This window comes from Alexandromys fortis, unplaced genomic scaffold, assembly GCF_014885135.2.
Source record: "Alexandromys fortis isolate MF-2015 unplaced genomic scaffold, M_Fortis_MF-2015_v1.1 scaffold_16, whole genome shotgun sequence".
Classification (NCBI taxonomy): domain Eukaryota; kingdom Metazoa; phylum Chordata; class Mammalia; order Rodentia; family Cricetidae; genus Alexandromys; species Alexandromys fortis.
In genome coordinates, this window is record NW_026067893.1 from 17,097,215 (window position 1) to 17,114,556 (window position 17,342).

Sequence of the window (17,342 nt, forward strand, 5' to 3'; positions counted from 1 at the left end):
TGATCTCTGGCTTCTAATGGGGCCTGTCTTCCATACCTCATCCTCTAGCCTAAGGTCTAGCTTACTCTTGATTACCCTTTGATGCCAATGGACCCACATTCCCCTAGCTCTCTGTTGGGTGTCTTGAAATGACTCTTATTCCTTGATATCTATTCTAGCAAGTCCTTCCTCAACCCCTAGGCAAGCAAAGCCAGCAAAATTCCCACCAGCACACCTCCTATCTGCCCTCTGCTGGTTTCTGGGAGCAGAATATGTGCTGATTACATGGAAACAAACCCTTCAGGATCTGTCTGTCAGTCCTAATCTCCAACAATTGCTGGGAATATTGGCACACACCTTAATCCCAGCACTTGGAAGGCAGAGGCAAGTAGATCTCTGTGAGTTTGAGGCCAGCCTGGTCTACACAGTGAGTCTCAAGACAGCTAAGGCTACATAGAGAGACCCTGTATCATAAATATAAAATAATACAAATTAAAATTAAAACAATCTTACATCCTCACTGGAAAGAAAAAGACCAGTTCTTTATACAGATAATATCATTTTCTCTCAAAGGTCCAGAAATGACAAACTCTAGTTCAGGAGAAGACAAAACTGCAGATGCCTATGCTGAAGCTGAGATACCACAGTCAACAGCTTTCTACCCAAACTCCTCTTCCTCTCAGAATTCCAGTCAGCTCCAGAGTGAGTCACAAATGGTTGACCCAGGGCTAAGAGAGAACACCATAGTGTTTCAGATGCCTCTGTTCTCAATAAATGATTTTCCCCAGAAAGGATATGATGAGCTAAAACCCCAAATGAGGGAGACATCACACAGTCATTGAAGTTCCCAGGCTAGCCCACTAAGGCCTGGTACTCTCACCTGCCAAGAGAGACTAGAAGAAGAAACCCAATTATTATTCGTGTTGCTGTGAAAGACCCAGGAAAACATCATAGAAAAAGAAATGTCTTTTAATTTAACTTGTTTGGTGCCATGTGAGGAAAAAGGGTCTCAATTACTGGTGGGTAAAAAGGGCAGTGTAGATATGGTGAACTCAGGAAGGGACCTCAGGGGCTTCCAGGCTCTGGCACTGTCTTCATTCAGTCTCATTTCCCCTCAGAATGTATGGCTTTAATTTACCTGAGCAGAAGCATGCCCAGGCACTGTTCTGTGCCTACGTTTAGCTGCTGGGACAGAGAATCACAGGGTTTCAGATGACCCTGGATCCGGGGACAGGAGTAGGAGATGTTTCTGAAGGAGCTGGAAAGGCCTTCAAGAGAAGCTTGAGGGGGTCTGTGGCTAAGAGGAAGAGGAAGAAGATGAGCTCTAGAGTGATCTAGAGGTAAAGAGGGGAATGGCAGAGGGGGTGGCAGTGACTTCAACCTTCCCCAGGTGAGGAGGAGTCAGATATGAGAAGCTGGGGGTGGTGGAGTGAGAACATGCTTCTTGCCACAAGGGCAGGTGAGGGGGTCTGGGGAAGAGATGAGCATTAAGCTGTTGGTAGCAAGTAGAACTGAAGGTCTAAACATCTGTGGGAGCTTGGGGTTCTTCAGGTGTAGAGGCAGACATGCAGGTGGGAGTCTGAATCCCACCTTCGGCACCTTCGCTGCTTGGAAAACTCCTCACTGTCCCTCCACCCCAGCCCCAGCCCACAGTGTGGACACGAGGAATTGGATGTCCACCCCAGGCGATGCTAAAAAAGATCCAGGTTCTTAAAACACCACACACACGCACACACAAACACACACACACACACACACACACACACACACACACTGAGAAGGTCAGTTCCCACCTTACTCTGGGGCTGGACCCTCACGGCTCTCAGCCCAGGATGTTCCTGTCCCTGTCCTGTGTATCGGGTCCTTAGGGTACTCTCTCACTCTTCCACCTTCTCTGTTGGGTATCTTCAACTTCAACCCTGATCGTGACTTCACTGTCTTCTTCCCCTTTCTAGCCCCAAAGCTGAACCTGAACGGCCCAATGCCTCTTAGGCGTGCACTGGGCGTGGCACAACAAGACAGCAGTGTGCAGAGATCTACACTGCTTAGGGAGCCAGGACAGCCGAAGGCTCCTTGTTGTGGGATGGAGAAAGGGTAGAAGATGGACTGGATACATGGGGACCCACGGCTAGAAGAGGTTCCATAATAACAGGTTCCACTCAGAACTGTAAGGACTGGAAAGTTCTGAACCCCAACCTGGTAGGTTTCCATAAAGATATGCATGTGCACATCAGGATTGGAAGGTAGCCCATGATTTATCTAGCAATCAGACTGATTTATAACCTGTAAACACTTAGGTGCATGTATGGGATGAGGCCTCTCTGATTCTTACCCTGGGTCCCTGTGGATGTTGAGGGAAGCCTGTCTGACCCATTAGTTTTCCCAAAGGAAGGGGTGTCGCACAAACCGCTTGTCTTGTCCATGATTTCTTCTCCTTGCAGCCAGCTTATCCCTTCTCTCTCCCCATCCATCTCCTGGGCCATTCATCCTCCCTGCTAGGTTTCCTTTCTTCACAGTACCAACCCAACCTCCTCTGAAAAGTTCCCCCCACCCCCCGAATCCCATAGCTGTGCCTGCTAAACATTTCCCACCGAGGGAAAAGCCCACCTTGCTGGTTTGTGCTCCCTCATTCATCCCACTCTCCCTGATCAGAGTCTGTCTTCTTCACCGCTCTCTATGCCCTTGAGGGCACAGACTGTCTGGTTCAGCTCGTGGTGGGGCTTGGTTTAATTGTTTTCCCGCACCTTTTACTCTGGGAGCATTCATGTAAGAAGCTCTAAGGGAAGAACCTGTGGCATAGTTAGAAACCTAGTTAAGCCAGGATAGGAAGAACAGGGAAAATGACGTCAAGGAGCTCCGAGCAGAGGTAGTAGGAGGGCAGAAGAGGGGGCTGTCAGCTCTCGACACAGGTCAGTCTGTGTGAGGTATAGTGAAGATGGGGACAGCACAGGGGTGCGTGGGGGGGGGGGAAACGCAGCTTCCGGGCTGTTACCGGAGCACAATGGTGAGGGGCATGATGTCAGTGAAGCAGGGATGCCAAAGAGGGACATGGAAGGATAGATGGATGCTGGAGGAAGTGCCTTGGCCGGGTCACAGCTATCAGAGCTGGAACTAAAGCTGGCTGGTATGTGCAACACACCACAGCCTCAAGCGCACTGAGAGGATTTTTTTTTTTTTTTCGGATCACTCAGGTATTAGTTCCTTTCTCTTGTCTGTGACAAAACGCAAGGGTTTCTACTTTCCTCACAGTTTGAGGATACAGCCCTTCCTAGCAGGGAAGGCGCGGCAGCAAGGGCAGGAAGTAGATGATCAGGCTGCCTTTGCAGCCAGGACGCAGAGTGATTGTGCCAATGCCTATCTCACGTTCTCCTTTGGATTCTGTTCAGGACCCCAGTCCTTGGGACAGTGCCCCCCCCCACAGCTAGTGCAGGTCTTTCACCTCATTAACCAGCCCCATGTAGAAAGTCCTTTCTAGACAGGCCAGAGGTTAGTCTCCTCAGCGAGCCTGGCTCCTGTCACGTCAACAGTTAGCACTAACCATCACACCCTACTTCTCACCCTCCCCACGCAGGTTATAGCTTCAAGGCACGGGTGCTTTTCGGGTGAATCTGTGTCTCCCCTCACCCTCTCAGCCCTGTGTTTCTACTTCAGTTCACCGCGGGAACCCTCTGGAGATAACTGTGTGGCTTTGACCGTGTCGTATAACCTCTCCCTCATCTTAATATCTGTTATTAAAATCGCGAGACTATGATGCACGGAGTTTTTTGAGAGGACTGAATGAGATGGAACTCAGAGCAACTGTCCCTCAACCTTCCTGTTGTTGCAGCGATCCCGGCAGGGGCCTCTCCTGACTGGTTGGTTGAATGTATCCCCTACTCTACAAACTCACTATGGGGAGGACAGGACCACAGGGAGCTTGTCTGTATCTTCCCAGAACCAGTCTGGGGACCCCTGACCCCTAGGACCATATATTCCATCTGTGAGTAATGACTGAGTGTCTGCTGTATGGCAGGCCTGGTAAAAGACTCTGGGTTAGGATAAACAAGAAGGTCAAAGAGCTGCAGAGGCAAGGCAGACACAGGCTTGGCCTTGAAGAGTATGGTGGGGGTCACAGACACTGGGATGAGGGCCTGGGAGTCCAGCCAGGCCGGAAGGAGGACACTACAGGCACAGTTAAATTCCAGCATTTCAATCCAATCACAGCCAGCAGAGATGAACTGAGTTCTCCCTTTTGACCCTCACAAAATGGTACTTAAGATTGAGGGTATAAGTCTGGGCAGTGGGGGTGCGAGCCTTTTATCCCAAGCAGAGGCAGGCAGATCTCTGAGTTTGAGGCCGGCCTGATCTACAGACTAAGTGCCAGGACAGCCAGGGCTGTACAGAGAAGCCCTGTCTCGGAAAGGAAATAAAGAATGAGGATATGGTTCCTTGGGAAAATTCCTCTACAATAAAGCCTAGGCCGGTATCCTCACTTCTCAAGGGAGCCCCCTCATCCACTGCCCATCACGCCTTTGCCCAGTCTTACAAAGTAAGGACTTCCGGACGACATCAATTCATTCATTGGGCTCCAAGGTATTTTTAGCTCTGGGCAGCCAGGCCTGCCTGGTGGGTGACTGGCAGCAGGCGGAGCCTCCGTGTTGCTCCTGGCTCAGCATTAGAGGTGGCTGGGTGGAGGGCGGAGGCCCAGGCATACCTGGTATCCTGGTCCACAGCTGCCTCATTGTCCCTGTGGGAGGAGCCAGGTTGCTGTCTCTGCCACTGACCCGGGGCTGGGAGCATTCTTTCCTGTTGATTCATCCCAGGGAATGTTTTGGGTCCAGGTCGGGTGGGGCAGGGCCACTGGGGGGACATCTTAGACATGAGCAGCCAGGGGTGGACCCAGGTCTCTGGCAACAGGGTAACGGTGACCTGGCCGATAAGTGTCATCCTGGCTCTCATTACCTCCTGCCTTGAGGTCATGTTTATTTGTACATCCCCCCCACTCCAGACTGGGGCAGCCCCCTGCCAGTGTCTAGCATCACAGCCCCTTTTCTAGCACATAGGAGAAAATCAACAGAGGGTCCTGAATAAAGGAGCCCTTACAGGGACACCTGGTAAGGCAGGAGGTGGGAGACAAGCCACACTGCTCTGGGACTAGGTGAGAAGAAGCTGAACACTTCTGTCCATTTCACAAGTGAGATCCTGAAGGAGTGGACAGGACCGAGACTGGGTAGTCTGAGGCCTGGAGCCGGGGAGTTACTTCAGCTAGGGGCTCCCTGTCTCAGGCCTTCCTTCATGTGTTATATTCCATAGCCTCTCACTCCTCACTATCCACCATTGCCCCTCCATCCCCCAACCCCTTAGCCTGGCAAGGGCCAAGTCTTAAGTTGTCCCCAGTGTGGCTTATGACTCTGGGAAGCAAGCCCTGTCTCCTGTCTCACAGTGAGCAGAGCACCTCTCAGGCTGCATTCAGTGAACCTGCATTCAGGTCACAGAGCGGCTACCCCGTTACTCAAGCAGCCGTATCCTACCACTCACTGGAACAGGGAGCTCACCCCAAAAGGGCACCTGCATTGTCCCGCATAAGCAGCCCACGAGATCCAGACCTAAAGCTGTGGGGAGCTCAGTGCCACGAGGTCAAAGGGACACACTCTTGATCTCATATGAGACAAAGGAGGAAACCGCGCGTGCAACGGGACTCGCAGACCTGATCCTCGCCCCCCCTCCCCCCCCGCATCGCGCCTTTCCCGGGACTCTATCAACCAACCCCCTGTGCTCCCCACAGCGCCCGGGACTTCCCGGCTTGGCCCTGTCCCGAACTGCTTGCCTGGCTGATGGCCGGCCGGGCGGGGCGCCCGTGCACACAGGCGCGCCCGGGGCGGGGCCAGCGGCCTCCCCGGGGAAGGCCCCGACTGGGGGCGGGAGACTGGCGGATAAAAGCCCCCAGGGCGCCCCGAGAGGCCCGTTAGCGCTGCTTGGCTGCGGCGCCGGCCCAGCCCCAACCTCCGGACCCAGCCGGTGAGCTCCAACTTGACGGGATTCCTCCGGCTTGCCTCTTGCTGTCTGTCCTTACTTCTGTCTCTTGCTGGTGGGCAGGCCTCTAAGGGTTCCGAGGGACTATGAGGGGTGAGGGACCCCATGGACATGTCGGCCTAGCCCCCGGGTCACCACCTGCTTCTCCACTAGACAAGTGCCCAAGTTGGGGGAGTCAGTCCAAGGCTACATGGGTGGTGCGCCCTGGCCCGAGGGAATCTGTGTGCTAGGTTTGTGAACACACTTGTGTAATCATTTCTCACCCTGCAAGAATGCTAGGGACAGGGTAAAACCTGTATAGAACCAGATGTCACTCCTGTGACTTGGGGTGCTAGGCACCAGGGCAGAGCTGGGCTCCCCAATTACCTACCCAGAGCTGACTGCAGGAGACGAGGTGAAAGAGGGAATGGAGGCAGAGGGTTTCAAGCCCCATCTTCCCCAACCCTATACAGGTGGAGGCCCATTTTTAGGCTCTGCTTTACCCACGACAATGATGCCGCCAGGGTGCAGAGCCCAGAGCAGGTCCCAGCGAGCTGCAGAGAAAGGAGTAGAAGTGACCGACAGCTGGGGCTCCAAAACAGCTTCCCCCACGTTCTTCTGCTCCTCTTTCAGGCAATCGCCCTTTGCCAGCTCTCCCTACCGGCACAGGTGCTCAGCCCGGGCCTGCCAGGGTCCTGGATCTGCCCCTGGGCAGCAGGCAGGACCGGTGCCCACACCAGAGCCCTGACCAGCAAAAGGTGGCGCTCCAGTCACCTTGTCTCTCCCTCCCTGATCCAGCATCCCTCAGTCCGCGGTTTTGAGAGCCCAGCCTGGAGCCAGGTGGCCTGTTTGACTCCTGACCAGTCCGGCTATTTCATTTCTCTGTGCCTTACCTTTCCATCTGTGAAAAGAAGATGACTATTCTGACATGTTTCTAATGGGCATTCCTATTCTATCTCCCAGCTCCCTCCCCCGCTCATTCCCTTTTTCCTTTGGGAAAAGAGACTGCTTCCTTCTCCAAGGGCTAATTCTCAGCCTGCGCTCCTTCTGCACTCAGTTCTGTGGATACTGGGAGGCCTTACTGGACGGGGTAGCATTTGAACTGGGTGTTGAAGTGTGTGTAGGAGTTTAACAATCTGAGTAGAATGAGCAACCAGGCGCAAAATCTTAAGCTCTTGGAGATGAAGGCTCTTTTGGGGGGGGGGATGACGAGAAGAGTTTAGTAACAGTTATGGGATCCCGGAGTGGGTGGGAAATATGGGGGGCGGACCCCTCCCAGGGTCTGCCTCCTGGTAGCTTGAACAGAAGAGCACTGCCCTGGTTTAGAGCCCAGGCTCTTGCTGCAGAAGATCCATCCCTGTCTCGTGCCTTCTTAGGAGACCTCCTCCATGCTGTGTGGACCTTAGCCACAAGCCCCAAAGCAGAACAGCTCAGCCCATCGGAGACCCCCAATAACATGTTACACCCTAGGTCCACTGCTCCTCTTACAGGTGTGCAAACAGAGACACCTGGACCCTTGCCATTGACGGCAGTTAGTTCTCTGCTTCCTGTTGGGAGAGCAGCCACCTCTCAGCTCAGACCCAGTGGCCCCAGGCTGCCAGACCAGAGCTTCTCATCCCCTCTTGTTCCTTGGGGGAGGGAATGCTCTCTGTCTGGGGTGACTTTGGTGTGGCTCAAACCTTGGTGCCCACCTCCTCAGAGGAGTGAGCAGGAGGAAAGGGGCACATGGGGAAGCAGCAGAGAGCATTTGCTGGCGGTCAGCTAGCAGCCCCCTGGGCCCTTGAGTTGCAGTGACACTAGGCCAGTGTTGGCATCTGGAAGAAAGTGCAGCAGGGCCAGTGGATGATGGCAGGGGCCCAGCCTCAGTGGGCAGATGGGGCAGGGGGAGTCTGACTTCATGGTGTAGGGGGAAGGGACAGGGGTGAGTCTAGGGACCACACTTGGACAGTGGAGATCAGCGGTTCTTTCAAGCTGCCGTGGTGCTATTGATAGCTCACTGCTGCAAGTTCCTCTTCTAAGAGACCGGCGTGGGTCTGTCCAGTGAGCAGTCTTATTGACTGTTGTTATTGTATTTGACTTATTGTAGATGTTGTCACCCCCATCTTACAGAGAGGGGATACTGAGGTGCAAGGTTGTCTAGACAATTTGAACTCAGGCAGTCTGACTCCCCTGTCTCAAGACTCAAGCTCCATGCCATGACACCTCACACACAGGCAACCATTGATGGTTTGGAGTGCCATCTTCACATCTGGCACCATTCTGGGCACCAGGGATACAGAGGAAGTCCTCACCACAGCTGGATGCCATCCTTGGGGACTGGAGTGGCAGGGTCCAGGACCTTCTCTACTCTGGCTCATGAGCTCCCTCATGAGCAGGGTTGCCAGGTAGCTAAGGCTGACTTTCAACTCTGGATCTTCCTGCCTCCAGCTCCCAAGTGCTGGGATTACATGCTGATGCTCTCATTCCTGGCTGACCTGTCCTGCCTTTAAAAGCCTTCCCAGTCCTCCTGTTCTGTGTGTGGCGAGGGGGAGTAGTGTTTAATGTCTTCCCTTCTGTACCTCAACACCTGGACTGACTGATAATCCCCAAGAGGCCAGCTGTCCTGGCACATCTGTAATCCTGGGAGTTGGGAAGCAGAGGCAGGAGGGTCCCAAACTAGCTAAATAGCAAAATTCCTCCCCCTCCCGTGTGTGTGTGTGTGTGTGTGTGTGTGTGTGTGTGTATCACTCAGAAGACACAGCATCGGCAGGGTGTCAATCTTCTCATCCACTCCCATAGTGACCTCCAGAGCCAGGGTGGAGGAAAGTCAGCAGTGGGGGCCTCAGAGACTCTAGTAGCTGTATTCAGATATGGTTCATCTCTGTGTCCTGCCCTGCTCTCCAGTCCCAGGACTAAGGGACACAGCTTGACCCTCCCTCTAATGTATGTGTCCCTGCCTGAACCCTCCCAGGATTCCTCATTTTTTACAACATGAAGGGAACACGCTCTGTGAGGCACACACCCCTGACCATCTGGGACCTGCCTGCACCTCCCCTCCCCTTCCAAATCTCAGACAGGCATGGCAGGCGGGCACCTCCTGCTCTACTCTTGCTTAACTTCTTTCCCTCTTCCTTCTTTTGCCCACCCTGTCCTCTCCAGCTGGACTGCTCCCTTTCCAGCCTGGGAGAACTCTTACTCATCCAACAAGGCCCAGGTTAAGTGGTCCTTCTTCTTTTAATGGTTCTTTCTTGGTTTGGTTAGTTGGTTTTTGAGACAGGGTCTCATGTGGTCCAGGCTGGTCTTGAACTCATCACGTAATTGAGGCTGACCTTGAACACTTGACCTTCCTGCCTTTATCTCTTAGGTACTGTAATTACAGGTGGGAGCTCCCATGCCCAGCTTACACATCTCTTCTCTAAAAGCCTCCCCCAGATCCCCTTCTGTGTGTGGTGAAGGTGAGGAGTTATATAATGTCTTCACTTCCATGTCCCTACACCTGGCTGGATAAGTGGCCCCAATCCAGGTTCCTCCCAAAAGTGTAAATAATGCACGGGCCACACAGCTGCATGAGCCTGGGCTGTGGCTGTCGGGCCAGGCCACCCAAACCAGAAGAGACAGCAGGTGAGATTTGGCTCAGCCTCCTCACCTTGGAATAAAAGACTGGCCAGGCCACACGGTAGCAATAGAAGAGTCCTAACTCCCCTGAATATTCCTTCCTACCCCAGCATTCCATGCACCTTTTTGTGGGTTCGGGAGTAGCATTTTACCCTCAACTTGGGGTGCCAGAAACATCAGATAGCAGGCAAGTGTGTTATCACTAGGCAGGTGCATCTCGCCTGAGGGTACTGTGGAAGCTCCAGGGACAGCATTTGGTGAGCAGGCCTTTCCTCTTCCTGCCTACAGGCCGTGAGGATAGGTGGAGGTGGTGATCACTGTCTGTTCCTTCCCCAGGTGCCCCTGAAGTCACCATGATGTGGCCCCCACCAGTCACATTCTCTCTGTTGCTGCTGCTGCTAGGCCAAGCCCCTTCTGGCAGGCCACAGTCATCAGGCACCAAGAAGCTCCGGCTGGTGGGTCCAGCAAACAGGCCAGAGGAGGGCCGCCTGGAGGTGCTGCACCAGGGCCAGTGGGGCACTGTGTGTGATGATGACTTCGCTCTCCAGGAGGCTACAGTGGCCTGCCGGCAGCTGGGTTTTGAGTCAGCCTTGACCTGGGCACACAGTGCCAAGTATGGCCAAGGGGAGGGTGAGTGACGGGAGACACCGCCCCACAGGATGCAAAGAGATGGGAGCCAGTTTCTTTCTCTTAGGACAAGGCTCCCTGAGGCTCCAACAGAACTTTCTAGAAGCCCACTCAATTGAAATGTACTCTTGAAGAGCCTTCCTAAGTAGAGCTGCAGAGGACCTCGGCTCTGACCTTCCCAGTCTCCCTTGGATTACCAGCATCACCATCACTAACTGTAACTTCTCTGAGCAGAGTGATTTGCATATAGTGGGTGTTTAGACAGTGACAGACAGATGAACAGGTGGGTCTGATCACTAGAACGACCTACCACTATCCAGACAGTTTCTGTGGACCTGACTCCAAGAGGAAGCAGTGGGCAGGGGTGTGAATACTAAGACGCCCCCCCCCCAGAGAACCAATTCCCTTTTCTCCCTTGCTCCTCAGTATTTGATAGTGTAGGTCCCACCCAGGAGAAGGGTGTCTCTCCCCTCATCCTTGAGCTCCCCTCCCCTCCCCCGCAGGCCCCATCTGGCTGGACAATGTACATTGTTTGGGCACCGAGAACACCCTGGACCAGTGCACATCTAACGGCTGGGGCGTCAGTGACTGCAGACACTCGGAAGATGTTGGGGTGGTATGCCACCCACAGCGCCAGCGTGGCTACCACTCTGAGAAGGTCTCCAATGCCCTCGGGCCCCAGGTGAGGAGGCTGTCCAGGTCCTGTCCTGAGCTGAGGGCTGGGCAGAGCAGAAAGCCTCCTGCAGGGTGAGCCTGGAGGAAGGAGAAGGAATGAAGAGCACTGGGCTGAGCAGCAATCCTGACCTCAGCTTAGTGAAGAACCAATCAAGGGACCAGACACTGGGCCTGGTGGGAACCTCAGAAGCTGTTCCCCATGAGAGACGTGGGGCAAGGGGGCTGCTTCACCCACAAGGCTTGGCCACAATTGCTGCCTCTTCCCAGCACAAACAACCCCAAGCTAAAAACAGCCCAAGCCAAACAACAGTAATGGGCAGGGTAGCAAGCTGGCTCCCACCCTCTGCTGTCAGGCAGCCTCTTCCTGAGGACAGCTGGCCCTGGCACACTGGATCTACAATGGGCCACCAGGGGGGTTCCACACTGGTTTAAGTCACTTAGGGATAGGGTGGTGGGTCCACAGGATACAGAGGATGGTCTCGAGCAACAGTTCATGCCCGTTTCAGCTCTTGTCTGGGTGGCACAGGGAAGACCCCTCCATGTTCAGCAAACACCCCCATCCTCGAAGGGCTCCTGTCTTGACCCCAGTTTGATAGATCTGAAAAAAGGAGGGAGAGGATCTAGACGAACCAAGACTTTGGCTCCCACTTCCTCTGTAGCCTTCAGCAAATGCTTCCCTCTCTCTGGGCCTGACAATGAGGGGAGGGAAGATGGCTCTGAGCCTGGCTTTCTCAGGAAGATCTGCAGCTATCTACAGGAGACTTACAGAGGGCCTACAGGACCCTAGGGACCTGGCCTGTGGTGATGTGACTCTATGCCTTGCAGGGCCAGCGGCTGGAAGAGGTGCGGCTCAAACCCATCCTCGCCAGTGCCAAAAGGCACAGCCCTGTGACTGAGGGGGCTGTGGAGGTGCGGTACGAGGGCCACTGGAGGCAGGTGTGTGACCAGGGCTGGACCATGAACAACAGCAGGGTTGTGTGCGGGATGCTGGGCTTTCCCAGCCAGGTGCCTGTCAACCACCACTACTACAGGTAGGAGGGGCAGGGTTGCCAAGCTGGTCCTGTGTGTTTGCGTGTGCGTGGCGTGAACCTTGAAGGGTTCAGTGAGATTCTGGAGGGCCACATGGATGGGGTGGAGGTCTGTGGCAGAGCAGTCCTTACGTGTTGGAGGAAAACACACCAACTGAGGACATCTCCTGGACTTGCTGAGTTATGGACCCTTCAAGATAGCTAAGAGTGAGCAGGAACTTCAAGGCCCTGAGAATCATCTAGAAGTGGTCAGAAAGTAAAGTCCATGCTTGCCAAACCAATAGAAAGAACCGAATGTGGTACCCAATGAATACAATTGAATGGGAAACTTTGTGTCCCCAGTTAAAAGGACTTTACTGAAGGTCCTTACAGTGTAGACAGACTGTATCCTGGTCTTGGCTCCATCAGGAACCAGCTCTGGTTGGGGTAGACATGGCCTCTGCTGGGATTCTGAGCTGTCCCGGGAACTCCTTCTCTGATTCCAGCCAGACCATAACTGGGTTGCATATAAGCAAGGGCCCTGGGTGGGGTGTTTGCGTAAAGGAGACATAAAAATACTCTGTCAGAAATGTGGCCAAACTGTCACAGAAGATCACATCGACTCCATAAATAACCCCCGCCACCCCAGTCCTACCAGCTGTGTCAGTGACACCCTCAAGCCTTTCTCAAGACAGAGGACTCCCCCTGGGGGCCTGTGAATCATCCAGCTGCCCCACCCCTATTGGGTTGCCAGGCTTCATCTAGGCCATTGCAAGTCCCTTGCTTCTGGCTTAGAGCAGCCTGGTTCTGCATCAAAAGCATGGTGAGCAGCCACGTGACTCTGTCCTGGGGATGATGGTGACATGGGCCCCTGGCTCCCCACCACCTGGTAACTGCAAATCAGGCCCTGCTGACTTAATGCCCTTCAGCAGAGCAGCCCTGGTTACAGCCTGGATGGCAGTCCCTGCCCCAATCCCCCCAACAAGGCTCTCCACTGCCACTGTTCTCAAGGGGCCTTTCCCAGCTCTCTTCTCTCAGGGACCCCCTGAAGGATCCCTTCGTGCAAACTGGGAGTGGCAAGAATGAGTTGCTTATTCCATGGCAGCCTCGCCACAGTGGAGACTTTAGAGGGAGAAACAGAGAGGAAAAGAAAGAGAGGAAGAGGGATGGGGAGGAGAAGATCTGGGGGAAAGTCTACGAGCTGTGAAGTCTGCTATAAACTTCAGAACTGAGGAACCAAGTGGGGGGCGGGGGATTCTTGCACCCCCCCCCCCCGACCGTATCTGTTTTTTTCTACCACAGAAAAGTCTGGAATCTGAAGATGAAGGATCCCAAGTCTAGGTGAGGAGGGGTATTTTAGGGGGTAGACATGCATGTGGCATGAAGTGCCTCCCCCTCCTCCTCTGATCCCTTTTCTTTCTCTCCCCTTCTCCCCTGAGCTCCCTTATTCCCATTCAAGCCCTCCACTCATACTTCCTTGTCTTCCAGGCTGAATAGCCTGACAAAGAAGAACTCCTTCTGGATTCATCAGGTTGACTGTCTGGGGACAGAGCCCCACTTGGCCAAGTGCCAGATACAGGTGGCTCCAGGAAGGGGCAAGCTTCGGCCAGCCTGTCCAGGCGGCATGCACGCTGTGGTCAGCTGTGTGCCGGGGCCCCACTTTCGCCCACAGAAGTCGAAGCCCAGGCGCAAGGAGTCCCATGCAGAGGTAGGCCCTAGGGTACCCTTGACCAGCCTGAAGGTGGCAATCCTCAGCAGTGCCCTGCCCAGTGGGTAGAGGAGAGAGGAGCTGGGTTCACAGAATTAAAGAACCTTGGTTTTTTTTTTTTTTTTTTTTTAAAGAAGATCATTTATCATCCCAACAGAGATGGAAAATTGACATCACTTGCCATGGATAGAAGACAACTGTGAATTAATTAAATTGTAATTAAATTGTAGCTGCAGAAGTGAAGGTATTGAACCTGAGCCTGGCCTTTTGTTAAAAAAAAAAAAAGTAGGCGAGAGCCGGGCAGTGGAGGCACATTCCATTATTCCCAGCACTCAGGAGGCAGAGATGGGCGGCTTATGTGAGTTCAAGGACAGCCAAAGCTACACAGAGAAACCCAATCACAAAAAAAAAAAAAAAAAAAAAAAAAAAAAAGAAGAANNAAAAAAAAAAAAAAAAAAAAAAAAAAAAAAAAAAAAAGAGGGAACCCATCTCCTCCACGTCACTGAAGAAGCAGAGGCTGAGAAGGGATAATTGTGGGCAAAGGCAGGATTAGAAACTGGGCCTTGGCTCTGGCCTTGAAGCTTGAAGGAGCCCCATGCCAAAGTCCACCCTGTGGCTCAGTGCCCCTGGCTGCCCTTCCTGAAGCCGCATTTCTCCTCTTTAGCAGGAGCTGAAGGTGCGCCTGCGCTCTGGGGCTCAGGTGGGTGAGGGCCGCGTGGAAGTGCTCGTGAACCGCCAGTGGGGCACAGTCTGTGACCACAGGTGGAACCTCATCTCAGCCAGCGTCGTGTGCCGTCAGCTTGGCTTTGGCTCTGCCCGGGAGGCCCTTTTTGGGGCCCAGCTGGGCCAAGGTGAGCAAGGAGGTATGGGGTATGTAGGAGGGATCCAGATATGCCGCTGGCTGTCTTGGTGGCCCAGAACAGAAAAGTCACGGGTGTGATTTAGAGGAGCTTCACACAGTATGCTCTTCCCCGCAGGGTTAGGACCCATCCACCTGAGCGAGGTACGCTGCCGGGGATACGAGCGGGCCCTGAGTGACTGCCTTGCCCTAGAAGGGTCCCAGAATGGTTGTCAACATACAAATGACGCTGCTGTCAGGTGCAACATCCCCGACATGGGCTTCCAAAATCAGGTGGGTTTAGGTCTGAGCATGTCCTCAGGCAGGGTCTGGGCAGCCCTTAGAGCACAACCTGGAGCCAGGGGGAGGGGTTCAGAACAGCTACTGCTTCTGCTGTGGTGATCCAAGTGCCCTTGGGGCTGGCCGAAGAACTCTCTTCCGTCACCTGGCCCCACATATATTGCCCTGGATGGCAGAGAGACGTGGGACTTTATGGCAGACACACTGCCTCACACTCCCAGGTCCTGAGCAAAGTTGAGAAGGAAGGAGCTTTAAGCCAGGGCCCTCTGAAAGCAGTGCTGGGGAGTGGCACTGGGAACTGTGGGCAAAACTGCTGGCATCTTTGAAAATGGTGCTGACTCTCTAAAGCAGTGACAGTCAACCAAGTGGCAGTTACAAACGCCCTTGGCAAACAGAGTCATCACTAATGGTGGAGGATTAGGTAGGAGGAAGGCAAGCGCCAGGACAGAAACCCCTGCCACAAGCACTCCAAGTCAGATTTCTTTAGCGTGCAGGGCTATCGCACACTAGCTAACGAACTAAGCTCATACCAGAGGAGACGGGTGGCGGTGGCGGCTAAGTCTGTCTCCCAGCCTGCAGTCCTGGCTTCTCCCCTTGAACACCTCTGACTTTTATAGGTGCGCTTGGCTGGCGGGCGCAACCACGAAGAGGGAGTGGTGGAGGTGCAGGTGGAGGTGAATGGGGTCCCACGCTGGGGGACCGTATGCAGTGACCACTGGGGGCTCATGGAAGCCATGGTTACCTGCCGACAACTTGGCCTGGGATATGCCAACTTCGCTATCAAGGTAGGCTCCCGCTGCCTCCTCCTGTAGAGCCTCAGCCCCACAGGCTAGCAGGACTAAATTCTGCCAGAGCTGCTGGCCATTCCTTCATTCAGCAGTCACTCACTGAGTGAAGCTATGAGGGTTGGGGATGCTGTGATAGGTAAGAGTCCAGCTGAGGGAAGCCTGCTCAGATGGCCTGCTGTCTATCTTCATCTCTGGGGAATACAGTTAGCCAGGTCTGTGGCCAGCAAAAGTTTGACTCAGTTGAGGAAATGAGGGGCCCGGGGATGCAGTGTGCTCTAGAAGGCTGCATAGTGCAAAGGTAAATGTTGCAGGGGCAAAAATCATCATAGCCAACGGGCCTGCTGCTGGGCGGTGCAAGGGCAGACTTCACTCAAAGGCCTGGGCTCTGCCCTGGTTGGGGTGAGAGGAGCAGCTGGGAATGGGGACACACTACCTGCTGCAGGAATGAGGGATCTGGCTTGTCCTGATCAAGCAGCAGTGCTGCCTTCTTGGAGGTGGACAGGGCAGTGTCACAGGCAGCAGGGAATTGCCCCAATGACATAGACTTTTAATATCAGAGGGGTCCAAATGTGACATGGATGGCCCATGAGATTTTACGGCCTGTGCCGGACTGTCTGGTGGGGATGGCGTGATTGAGGCACTGGAATGACGTACATCGCAGTCCGTCTCTGCTCTGATGGAAGGATGCTGGCTGTCTTCCTAGGATACCTGGTACTGGCAGGGAACACCAGAGGCCAAGGAGGTGGTGATGAGCGGGGTTCGCTGTTCGGGCACAGAGCTGGCCCTTCAGCAGTGTCAGAGGCATGGGCCTGTGCACTGCTCCCATGGCCCAGGACGCTTCTCAGCAGGGGTCGCCTGCATGAACAGTGAGTGATGGGACAGGTGGGTGACAGGGTCAGGGAGGGGACACAGCAGCTCCCTATTTGCCAGCTGTGCAGCTGAAAGCCTGCCCTGCCCACCTCCCTCTTGAAGTCTCTGTGAGAATGAAAATTGAAAAACACAAAAGCACAAGGAGCTGAAAGAGGGCTTTTGAGTTGGGGATCGTGAACAACAGCTTTAGAAGAGTGGAATAGAACCGGAAAGGCGGCCGCCATTCCATTTAGTGAGGGGAATGGCTTTTCTAGGAACTCCGTGTGTGCTGAGTTACAACAGAAAATGAATCGATTGCTGTTTGTAGGAAATACTTGGAAATGCGCTGTAGAGGATATGCAAATGGGAGGCACACCAGAGCCTAGGGCCAAGCCATGGCATTTACCCAGCAGGCTCGAGGACAAGACTATTTTGTGGCAAGAGTTCACCCCACAGACCCAGATTCTCAGGTTAGCAGCGTCTGTTTGACACTGACCAACACGGCCGGAGCCAAGATAATTACATCCAGCCCAAAGGCTGCAGGCTGGCACCAACCCCGGAGGCCACTTGACCTTCTTCCCAGCCACGCTCCAACCCCAAGACCTCTTAACCCGTCAGTGAGCACGCCCTTAGGAGAACCCTGGGCCCACCCTTCTCACCCTCCCCTGAAGGAGACAGGATATCAGTGGTGCCCTCTCCACCCAGACCTCAAGGCATGCTGGTGACCTGCTCTCAGTCCCCCTGCTCAGCAACCTCAGACTTTCCCTTTCCTCCAGGGCAGCTGTCTTCTTGAGCACATCTGGTGCTAACAGCTGGGCAGGTGGCCAACCAGCAGCTTGTACTCACCCCACCTCCTCTCTCTCTCCATCCCTCCCCCCTCTGTCTCTGTCTCTATCACTCCCTGTCCCTCCCCCCCTCCCTCCCTCCCTCTCTCTCTCTCTCTCTCTCTCTCTCTCTCTCTCTCTCTCTCTCTCTGTTTTTGTTTG

At 54.0% G+C, this 17,342-nt stretch overlaps 1 protein-coding gene and 1 pseudogene across 1 annotated transcript in view; one reads left to right on the top strand and one right to left on the bottom strand.

Annotated features, from left to right (window-relative positions):
• Positions 1-6,104, bottom strand: part of LOC126504100 (actin-related protein 2/3 complex subunit 1B-like) — a 95,016-nt pseudogene extending 88,912 nt beyond the window's left edge.
• Loxl4 (lysyl oxidase like 4) overlaps positions 5,846-17,342 on the top strand; it is a 19,431-nt gene continuing 7,934 nt past the window's right edge. The window contains exons 1-10 of the mRNA XM_050145292.1: positions 5,846-5,976; positions 9,901-10,194; positions 10,695-10,873; positions 11,692-11,897; positions 13,176-13,214; positions 13,362-13,581; positions 14,246-14,432; positions 14,559-14,713; positions 15,337-15,504; positions 16,211-16,373. Coding sequence (XP_050001249.1) covers positions 9,918-10,194; positions 10,695-10,873; positions 11,692-11,897; positions 13,176-13,214; positions 13,362-13,581; positions 14,246-14,432; positions 14,559-14,713; positions 15,337-15,504; positions 16,211-16,373 — 1,594 coding nt within the window. The 5' untranslated portion in view covers positions 5,846-5,976; positions 9,901-9,917. The remainder of the gene's footprint in view (positions 5,977-9,900; positions 10,195-10,694; positions 10,874-11,691; positions 11,898-13,175; positions 13,215-13,361; positions 13,582-14,245; positions 14,433-14,558; positions 14,714-15,336; positions 15,505-16,210; positions 16,374-17,342) is intronic.